General features: G+C 37.1%; 1 protein-coding gene across 2 annotated transcripts; it reads right to left on the bottom strand.

Annotated features, from left to right (window-relative positions):
• Window positions 1-705: 705 nt before the first annotated feature.
• LOC127241271 (trans-Golgi network-localized SYP41-interacting protein 1) lies at window positions 706-9,150 on the bottom strand. 2 transcript variants are annotated; one of them, XM_051260204.1, is made up of 9 exons: window positions 8,989-9,150; window positions 8,674-8,838; window positions 7,289-7,561; window positions 3,734-7,210; window positions 2,732-3,563; window positions 1,974-2,605; window positions 1,384-1,543; window positions 1,228-1,309; window positions 706-1,077 (listed from the first exon to the last, which is right to left on the bottom strand). In XM_051260204.1, exons 2-9 carry the CDS (start codon window positions 8,776-8,778, stop codon window positions 975-977), a joined length of 5,664 nt encoding a protein of 1,887 aa, XP_051116161.1. In that variant the 5' UTR covers window positions 8,779-8,838; window positions 8,989-9,150; the 3' UTR covers window positions 706-974. The 2 variants fall into 2 exon arrangements, with proteins under 2 accessions (XP_051116161.1, XP_051116162.1); XM_051260205.1 differs by having other exon boundaries at window positions 1,384-1,534.
• Window positions 9,151-9,380: the final 230 nt, after the last annotated feature.

Genomic DNA, 9,380 nt, shown 5'->3' with positions numbered 1-9,380 from the left:
TCCTTTAGCTTCACGGCTTCGGCTTGGCCAGAAAGAGTAATTCTTCCTTGATTATCAATAAAATTTAATATTTTGATTCTCTTAAATTCTCGTGTTATCAAAATGAATTAATTTTTTCTCTCGTTTCAATCCAAATATATATATACATATATAAACAATGATGGTGGTGTATGATGCGGATACAATACATCCACCAAAGTGTTTGGTAGTGTCTACTGAAAAAAGAGAAAAGAAAAAGAGTAGAGCAAGAAAAGTGTATAATATATATATATATATATAGATATGGAAAGCTAGCTAAGAATAGAGCCAACTAAAAAATCTATACCCTTCGTCACAAGTATTGCTATAAAATCATTGCTCTACAATCATAACAATATTTGGAATATTTTAACTTTGAATCAGACATTGCTCCACTGTCTATTATATACCTCACTTTGTTTTTTGTTGAATCATTAGTTCCAAAAGTTTTCAATGCACAACAAATACACATGGACAGACTCTGTTTTCCTTCGTATTCTTCAACTACATAAATAATATATATGTGATACTCATACTAATATTTTTACAAGATCAAATAATATTTTTGGATGATCGTTGAAACTGAATGCTGCTGATATTTTTTAAGATAAGAAACTGCAGGTTTTATTCCATAGAAAAAAATACTCTCTATGAATAAATCAAAGGAGGAATTTGGGCAAAACAAACTAAGTTATAGTATTTCTTGAATTACATGTATGTATGGATAAAGCAGCATCTTCATTACAGAACATATTTAGTTTTTCAAATGATTCTCAGAATCCCAAATATTGGATTGCTGAGAATCAAACTAGGCGACACACGAACATTTACAATCGTGTAGCAATGTGTAGGAGTGAGAAAAAGAATCACAATGTAGAACCTCTCTTCTATTCATCTAAATTAATATATGTGCCTATATATTTATATATATATATATATACATCTTAGCCACTGTGTTATAAAACAGTGCCGAATAACCAAATGTGCACGACAATGCAATAAGCAATGAGTCCTAGCCGCCCCCTTGGGTGATTCATCAAAGCCCGACTACCAGATACCCTGGGCAACGACAGAAACAAGCATCAGAACAATTGATCTGTGAAGAATCAGATAGTTGACTTCCAATTTCAAGAAATCAGTACTTTCCAAGATGTCTAATGCTTATGACAACACATGTATGTATGCTTATAGATGATATGGAAATTTTACCATATTCCATCAACTCGATCAGCAACTGTTCTTCCCTGTCTCGGAATCAGACCAGATGTGTTCAAGGATTTAAATACATGACCTTCATGGAAGAATTCAAAGTGAGCCCACAATGCAAGAGGTACAATCTCAATTATCAGTTCTTCAAGTACTTACCTTTATCTTCATCTGATTCTTTATTGCCTATCAATCTTTCTGAATCGGAATCAATATTTAGTGCAAGGTGATCGCTTGAACCCTTCCTCAACGTACGTACATGAGCTGCATATGGGACTGGAGGCATATTGTTGCTCTTACCAAGTGCTGCCTGCAAATCCTAGAGTAGGTAACCATCATGTACTATATATGATACTGAGGAAAATAATACATAATGGACTTTATTGATAAATTTTTGAAACAGATGGTGATTGTATTTACAGATCTCTGAAGGTAACGGTTGCTGCATATGTAATATAAAAAAATAGATATTTAATTTGATGTTTTTGAGAAAAAAAAAAATGTAAATAATAGAGATTAAATAAGGTTAGCCAAAGAAACACACCAGTATACATTATACAGGCTTCACTTAGAAAAATATTAAGGAATTAAAACTTCAAATGTGCAAAGGATTAAATTCTGAAAAGCAGTTAGATCACACTCTTTCACCTAGCACATGGAATTTATTTGTATCTTGCCGTAAAAAGGGGCAAATTAGAGGTGTGGGCAAAAAGTAGATAGATTTCACTATAGCAATATAAATTTATTACCACATCTTGCATTTCTGATATCTCAGACTGAGAAGACAAGGAGGTTCCTGTGTCTGGGCCTATCTCTGTTGGAACAACTCTGGCCTGGTTAGAATCTTCAAAGAATTTAATCTTGTTTGACAAATCATCCACAACTTTCTGGGTACCCAGCAATTTGGAGCCAAGTTCTTCATTTTTTAATTTCAAACCATCAAATTCTATCATTGTGGTATTAACTAATTTGTCAAGCAAGGGCAGCAGCTGTATTTCCTCATCTCCTTTTATATCTTTCAACAAATCACTGCCCCCAAGCTTTCGGACAATATTCTGCAAACCTGACTCAACTTCAAACAACTTGTTCAAAATTTTGGGATCTTTCTTGTTATCCAAATGATCTTCAACTTGCCTCTTCAGAGATTCAATTTCAAGAATCTGTGAATCAACTACGGATTGCAACTCTTCATTATCACGAGAGAGTATCTGCACCTTCTGCTGACATGCACTGAAAGTCTCAAGTACATGGAACAGCTTACTTACATTCGCTGAATCATGTGACTCTTGAACAGGGAAATCAACATCCATGAACTCAACCCCATTCACCTTATCCACAATCAGTTTAACTTGAGATGCTGACAAAGGAGAGCCTTCAAATTCTGAAACAAATTCATCACTCATCAATAAGTGAGAAATTTGCAAATTCAATAATAAAGAAACAGAAAAGTGTTGGTACAAGAAGCAGATAGCACAAATCTAATCTATTTTGATGCAGGGACAAATACCTTGAACTTTGGACAATGCAGTAGATAATTCTTTCTCTCTTTTTCGTAGTTTATCCTCTTTCTCCCTATAGCCATTGAGTTGAGCACTCATTACATCAGAAATATCTTGATGTGCCTTCAGATCACCCTCCAATTTTGAGATGGTGTCTTTGTATTGATCTCTTTCTCTCTTCACTTCATCACAAGTTACTTGAGATTCTTTCATTTTCTCCTGCATATCTTCTATAATACTTGCCAACTTATTTATTGCGGCCTGAAAAACTTCGGTAAGATTTTGATTCTGTTTGGCCACAAGTAATAACTTCTCAGCTATTTTGGCAGAATCAGAAGCAAGTCCTAAAGCTGGTACATCCTCAAGTGCACCCAACTCTGAGGATAATATGTCATCTAGTTTTACGGATTCAAGGGAAGATCTCAGTTCCATTACACGTTTTTGCACATTCAATTCCAGCGTCTGAGTGGCATCAGTACAAGCAGAAAGTAGAATTCTTATATCACCATCCAGCAAAGACACCGCGTCCTCTTGCCTTTGCTTGTATGTTTCTATGTCTTTCACCTGTTGCTTGATATCTTTTGTTTCGTTTATTATACCTAAAATTCTATCCTTCATTCTGTGTAATCTTCTTGAGAGAAATGCAATCGATTCATCCATATGTGCAGATAAGCTATCACATTTATTAACCAATACCTTGCTTTTTAGATGGAATCCCTCATTCAACTTCTCAATATGAGATGAAATATTCTCGCTGTCAGTTGCAGATCCATCGTTATCTGACTCCAGGCTCATAGTAGTATCCGGTCTAGACACCAGAGTGGAAAATGAAGCATCATCCTACAAAAAAATGGAGATGTAGTAACTCATTAGATTCAGACAAAATGCTCAATAATTTATTATTAAGAAGCAAAAAATTGCAATGCATGATAACTTTGAAATGTGCAGAGCAGATGTCACAACCAATAGTTAAGAGAGCATGTCAAATACAAAGACCAATATATATATACCTTTATGGCAGGACTGTTTTGTTCCATGTTAGAGTCCATTTTCTGGATATATTCCCACATCTCAGAAAGCAGAGACTCCATGTTGCTTAGGTTCTGAAATTTTCTCTCAAAACATTGTCCCAGAGAGGATGCAAGTGTGTCATCTTTGAGAGTTACATGAAGACGGCTAAGTTGACCAGAGAGCTCCAGAGATAGATTTTCTTTGCTACCATGAGTTTCAGCTAATTCTTCCATACAAGATTTCAACTTAGAGGACAGCGCCAAAATCTCCTGTTCAGCATTTTTCTTTTCTTCAACAAGATCAGAGATGTTGCTCTCTGCCTTTTTCAAGGCACCCTCAAGTGTGTTGATTGTTAGGGAGGCATCAGAAAGCTTGATAGCATATGAATCAACTTCTTCTCTGAGTTTCTTCAGCTCACTGTCCAAATCAGCCCTGCCAATTTCTGCCTTGCTATGTTCTTCAGCAAGTTCTGAAGAATTCTTCCTCGACTGAGCCAATGCATCTTCAAGAGATTGAATAGTTTTGTCAGCATCAGCAAGCTTTGTAACATATCCAGAATAATCATCTTTTAATTTCTGTAGCTGCTCTTCAGCAAGAATTTTACTTTCTATTGCCGTCTCCCTCTCACTCATTAACCTAGACACTTTATTTTCTGCTTGTGAGAGAGCATCTTCAAGTGCCCTTCTATTTGATGAAAGCTCTTCAAACTTGCTTACATGAGAAAAAGCTTCCTCATTTTGCTTTTGAAATTCCTCTTTCAATTTCTGTAGCTGCTCTTCAGTAAGGATTCTGCTTTCTTCAGCTATTTTGCTCTCTTTCATGAACTTCAAAATATTATCCTCAGCTACAGACAAAGCTTCTTCAAGTTCTCTTTTACTTGCAGAAAGCTCTTCAATTTGACTTAAATGAGAAGATGCTTTCGCACTTACCTTTTCTAATTCCTCTTCCAGATGAGCCATGGAAACTTCAAGCTCCTCCTTCTCACCCAATAATTGAGATTTAAATGTTTCTGCAGCAGATAAGGCACCTTCCACTGTCATTAACCTAGTCTCAGCTTCTGACAATTTGTTGTACAGTGAACTGGCTTCATCCTTTACTTTACTCAGTTCCTGCTGCATCTCCATCTTTGAAACTTCAAGTTCATTAATATATCCAGCAATATAATTTATCTTTTCCATGGGTTCTTCAAAAGTTAAACTAGTGGCGGTACTAATACCTTCAATAGACTCCATTATCTTTTGTAGCATACTACTTCTTTCGGCTATGAAATGCTCCAGTTGATCTGCATGTTCCTTCACAGTGACAAGCTCTGTCTCTAGCAATGCTTTAGATTCTAAATCAAGGGTCATTTTAGTAACTTGATCCTGGAATTCAGTGCATTTAGCTAAGTATTGCTGCAGTTCGGCATTCAATCTGTCAATTTCAGCATCTTTTTCATTCAAAGAACCTTTCATTGTTTCCCGATCTTGAACAAGCCCCTTGCCTTTTTTGACTGCCAGAGACAACTTTTCCTTAAGTAAAGCACATCTGTCCTCCAATTGATCAAGGCTTCTCTGCAAGCCAGATTTCTCTTCCTTCAGGGCATCAAGTTCTTGATCCTTTATTTCTAAGTCGTGAGTCAAATTACTCAGTTGTCCTCTAACCAATGTATCTTCCTCAACAATAAGCTTGTACAGACTCATTTCCTGATCTGTCAAGTACAGAAGACTCTTGAATTTTTCTAACTTGTCAAACTCAACAACAGATGGTTCAGAGGGACATGAATCTTCTCTAACCTTTTCAAGGCACTTATCTAAAATGCTTACTACGTCAGCATGCTCAGGATTTACATCTTCATGATTATCAGCAGCAATTCCAGATACATCTAGTAACCTGCTGACAAGCTTATGCTTCTCCAAAGAGGCTATATATTCTTTTTGAACAACTTCTTCATGACTGCGTTTCAAGTTCTCTAACTCCAATTGAAGATGGCTCTTCTCCTGCAATTCAGCTGAGATAGATTTTTTAAGGTGATCAACCTCATTATTCAGAGCTACTCTACCTTCAGCTAACTCATGTTGTGACTTTTCACATGCTTCATATTTGTTTCTTAGGTCCTCCAGTTCTGCAAGAATATAACTTCTCTCTTGCATTTCTGAAAGAAGAGAAGTAGTGAGTCGATCAATCTCCCAAGACGCAGCATCTTTTGTTGTTTTTATCTCAGATTGCAACCTTGCAGCTTCTTCATTAGACAGATAAAATGATTGGGCAAGCCATTGGACACGGGCAACTAATTCATTTGATGCCACTGTTTCTGGGAAATCAAGTGATGATAATGCATCATTTAGTTTATGATATTGATGAGCTACAGCCTTTAACGACTTGTTCTCATCTGCAAGCCATCTGATTCTACCAGTTATATCAGTTTGTTGTAGATCTTCTGAGGCCACACTTTCAGATAATATTTCTTCACAATTTTTAATAATGGCGTCCTTTTCCATCAGTGATTGCTGTAGCGAAGCAGAAAATTGTTCAGCCTTCTCAAACAAGTCCTTTGTCTTCTCTGCAGCCTCCAAAGCAGCTGACTTCTCTTGCAATTCAATTGCACATTTTTCCAACTCACTTGATTTCTCTGCTAACAATTGCTTCAGGGAGTCCCTATGCTGTACCAGTGCCTTTCCTTTGGTCACGGCTATGCTAAGCTTCTCTTTTGTGTTGGAATATCGATTTTTTTCTTGTTCAACTTCAGCATGCAGTCTTTCGATTTCCTCATTTAGGTTTTCAGCAGCTAATCTCTGTTTCTCAAGCTGTTCCGTCAATTTTCTATTTTCATCTTCTAAGCTGCTTAGCTCATGATGCAGATTCTGCTCCTTCCTTCCAAGTTCAAGAATTTTGTCACGTGCCAGGGAAAAGGTTTCAATTTCATCAGTCAATCTGAACTCTAATCCAACCTCATTCATAGCTTCCCTAAGCTGGTAACTTTCAGAGAGAAAATTATTATATTTCTCAGCTAAAACAGTAACAAAGTACTCAATTTTGGAAATTTTTTCAGTAAGCGATCCATCTAACTGATCATCTTGACGGTGCATCATGTTAAACATCGCTAATATCCTGTTAACAATTTCTTCACTGTATTGAACTTCATACCACTGTGATAACTGTTCCTTTTTTGAAGTTGAGACAGATTCAGACAACTCAGCAACCTTAGCATTGAGAAGATGAATTTCCTGATCTTTACTATATAGCACAGAATCAAATTCTCTAGATTTTTCCACAGCTTGTTTATGATCTTCCAAAACAATTTTCAGGAGTCGAGAGCACTCACTAATAATATCATGTGGAGAGTCACCAGATCCCATAGTGATCTTATCCCAAGCCACTGCATGATGATCAACTACTCCATTAACATTTTCACCTGGCATAGTCTGTGCCTCATTTGGGATCTTCAACTGATAGCAAAGGTTTGTGAGTTCTCTCACAAGCTCTGCCCTTTCTTCCTGCATGAATATTACAATATTATTTATGCAAGCAATACATAAATAGATTAAACACAGCAAATGCATTCAAGATTGAACCTCGTATTCTTGCGCCAATCTTTCTTTCTCAGCAACAGCATTATCATTCATATCACGCAAATTTTCTATCTCGGTGACCAATTTTTGGACATTGATCCCACTGTTTGATTCATTAGGTTGGTCATCAAGTTGGTTATCCTTCTCATCGGTATTTTGTTGAGAATCAGAAGTTTCTATCTCATCTGGACAATCAACAAATGTATCATCCCTTCCCACATCTTCTGATATCTTTCTATCCAATGCTTTCACACTATTCTGGGCAGTGGGATCCACCTGCATTGCCAAATCCCACCACAACCCACAGAATTCTCAAGTTATTTCACAAACTAAAACATATGCTATGTGCCATCATTTCTTTCTTTTTGGCTTGGCTCTGTAGTATCAACACTAGCATGAGAGAAACAAATTCTTGACAATTCCATCCCTTCCAAAAAAAATATGCAAATATTTCCCGGGAAAAAGGATAAACAGCTACCACCCAAATGTAGGCAGATAGCTAGGAAACATCCTGAATCATACTTCTGATTGAAACCACATCATTATTTTATAAATGGCATTTCACTAAAGTTCATGTTGAAAAAGTGATTTATGCTTTAGTGTGTTTCTAAGTTCCATAATTGTCATCAATGATCAATGTGTACTTCACAAACTTGCATACACACACACACACAAGAATCGGGGTTCTAAAACAGGATTATCCTATCAAGGGCAAAAAGATTGTGCCTGTTAATGACAGAGATATATATCTCAAGTGCACTGTTATATGAAGTTAGAGAAATAACAGGTAATATGAACAAAATACATTGACACATTTTTCATGACTCATGTTTTTATCACCAGCACAAAATTGACCCTTATGGTGCATAATAACATTGGAAAAAAGAAAATTGAAGATCGTCAGAAATATTAAAATGTTAATTACCCTCAAATACAAAGCTTAAATTTATTTAAAGGTTCCACTGCCTAATTTATGGTGAAAATGTGATGTGTGCTGCTATAAATATGATCAAGAGTTTGAGTGATTCCACTTGATTCGCACGCAACATTTAACTCGACGCCGCACTATCACCCACATATCATGTCAGTCAAAAGGTCTGCTCTACAAGTGCATTGATGCACCACCCACTCAACTCCCAGCATCTTAAAATGTAACATAGTTAATCCAATTAGTTGAGCAGTACATAGTTAATCCATTTAGTACAATACTACTGAAAGTTGTTACCAACTCTACAACAATTTTATACATTATACACAAAAAGAATCGTCTAATAACATTTGGCGGTCTGCCTTGGAATACTGGATACTGATTTGCATAGAGAACACGATTCCTGGACAACAAACTTCAAAACTACACAAAAATGATAAACTATTGAAAGAGAAGCCACCTGAGCAACTGAATAGCCAGCTCCCTCAGCATCTCCAAGTTCCACAGGCAAAAAGCCCCCATCATACCCTGCCGAAGCCCCTTCTTTCGTACAATTATCCGTCATCTCCCTCGGTCATAACACAACCACCCCTTGCCTTAATAGCTATTCCACAAAACCCCAGATCTGAAGACAAATAAAGGAATTCAATTGTAGGATATCAAAGCCATCCTTACCTAAAACGAATCGCGAAATCATACAGCGCTGGAACCGTCCCGCCATCAGAGAAAAGAAGCAGAATAAAACGGAACAGAGAAAACGGTGAGAGCAATATACCTTGCGCAGGGGCGGCTCGATTACAGGGTCGTTTGGAAGAACGCGAGGGATCTTGGATTCAGCAGCTGTGTCGGTATGAAACAGAGTTGAGAAACGTGCATGACAATGATAGCCCCACATCGGGACGAGCTTCTGCGTTCGGGTACCCATTCCGGTACATACGTGATACGACGACGTATTAGGCAGGGTTAAGATGAAAAGTCAAACATTTCATTGGATTCTATATCGACCCGACCCGACCTGATTTGGCAGCCTAGAGGAGGATACTACCTGTATAGGAATTAGGATACAATACGATATTTATTTGGGCCGGGCTTTTCAATGGCGGGCTCTATTACTTATGATTTTAGTTTTGGGTACGGATTCGGTCCCATCAATACCATGCTGATAAA

The sequence above is a fragment of the Andrographis paniculata genome, unplaced genomic scaffold, assembly GCF_009805555.1.
Source record: "Andrographis paniculata isolate CXL003 unplaced genomic scaffold, ASM980555v1 Contig82END, whole genome shotgun sequence".
Lineage (NCBI taxonomy): Eukaryota > Viridiplantae > Streptophyta > Magnoliopsida > Lamiales > Acanthaceae > Andrographis > Andrographis paniculata.
Note: the sequence above shows the minus strand (reverse complement) of the source record. Positions and strands in the feature narration are given on the sequence as shown.

Excerpts from the sequence above, each read along its gene's own strand:
- LOC127241271 (XM_051260204.1), bottom strand. The coding sequence starts at position 8,778 with ATGACGGATAATTGTACGAAAGAAGGGGCTTCGGCAGGGTATGATGGG. Across the intron at positions 7,211-7,288 it reads GATTGGCGCAAGAATACGAG|GAAGAAAGGGCAGAGCTTGT; the intron begins GTTCAATCTTGA and ends ATATTCATGCAG. Across the intron at positions 3,564-3,733 it reads AAAACAGTCCTGCCATAAAG|GATGATGCTTCATTTTCCAC; the intron begins GTATATATATAT and ends ATTTTTTTGTAG.